The sequence below is a fragment of the Frankliniella occidentalis genome, unplaced genomic scaffold, assembly GCF_000697945.3.
Source record: "Frankliniella occidentalis isolate FOCC.00 unplaced genomic scaffold, Focc_3.1 Scaffold163, whole genome shotgun sequence".
Lineage (NCBI taxonomy): Eukaryota > Metazoa > Arthropoda > Insecta > Thysanoptera > Thripidae > Frankliniella > Frankliniella occidentalis.
Window position 1 is genome coordinate 78,467 of NW_026267289.1, and position 1,024 is coordinate 79,490.

Here is a 1,024-nt window from a genome sequence, read left to right on the forward strand (position 1 = left end):
CCCGTATATTACGTTACGCGTATTGCGAGGTATTACACTATTACAGAGTATTACTGTGTATTACAAGCAGAGAAAGTCCACGCGTTAACAATACAGAAGCCTCCACCAAGAGGTGCGTTCGGTGCGGCGTGCTACAGCGCCGGGAGAGGGCGGGCCGCTGGCTCCACACAGCTGTTTTGCGGGTTGGCCTACCCGCACCCCTGTCAGCTCCCCGCTCCCCTTCCCCGTCCCCATCCGCATTCACCCAGAGCACACGAGGAGGGCGAGGACGGACGGACACAGAGTGCAAGCCTAGCGGAATGCGAGGCGCCGCGAGCGCAGTTGGACGCGTCGACACGCGGACAGGCAGTCGAGGCGCGTCCAACAGCCAGAGCGGTCACGGAGCAAAATCAAAAAGGTTAGAACATCCCTCTTGTCTCTTATCTTATAGATCACTAATTGTAAATGCAGAAAGTAGTTTAAAAGGAATGTCTCGTATGTAAATATTGAATCTGTATTTTACAGAAACTACGTGCCATCGAGCGGCATGAAGCCCTTCGAGTGTTCTGTGTGCAACAAGAAGTTTACGCAAAGTGGTGCTCTTCGCAGACATCTCCAAACGCACACTGGGGAGAAACCTTTCGAGTGTTCTGTGTGCAACAAGAAATTTACGGAAAGTGGTCATCTCCGCAAACATCTCCAAACGCACACTGGGGAAAAGCCCTTCGAGTGTTCTGTGTGCAACAAGAAATTCACGCAAAGTGGTCATCTCCATATACATCTCCAAACGCACACTGGGGAGAAGCCGTTCGAGTGTTTTGTGTGCAACAAAAAATTCACGCAAAGAGGTAATCTCCGTATACATCTCCGAACGCACACTGGGGAGAAGCCGTTTGAGTGTTCAGTATGCAACAAGAAATTTACGACGAGTTGTAATCTCCGCACACATCTCCGAACGCACACTGGGGAGAAGCCGTTCGAGTGTTCTGTGTGCAACAAGAAATTCACAACGAGTGGTACTCTCCGTACACATCTCCAAACGCAC

The 1,024-nt window shown here is 50.9% G+C and overlaps 2 protein-coding genes across 4 annotated transcripts in view; one reads left to right on the plus strand and one right to left on the minus strand.

The window, feature by feature from the left end:
- The window catches only part of LOC113209070 (uncharacterized), an 89,448-nt gene that overhangs the window by 4,617 nt on the left and 83,807 nt on the right, over positions 1 to 1,024 (minus strand). The gene's annotated exons all lie outside the window — the stretch shown is intronic.
- The window catches only part of LOC113217143 (gastrula zinc finger protein XlCGF57.1-like), a 3,028-nt gene continuing 2,016 nt past the window's right edge, over positions 13 to 1,024 (plus strand). Inside the window, exons 1-2 of the mRNA XM_052271473.1 lie at positions 13 to 397; positions 505 to 743. Of these exons, the coding sequence (XP_052127433.1) occupies positions 300 to 397; positions 505 to 743 (337 nt within the window). The 5' untranslated portion in view covers positions 13 to 299. The remainder of the gene's footprint in view (positions 398 to 504; positions 744 to 1,024) is intronic.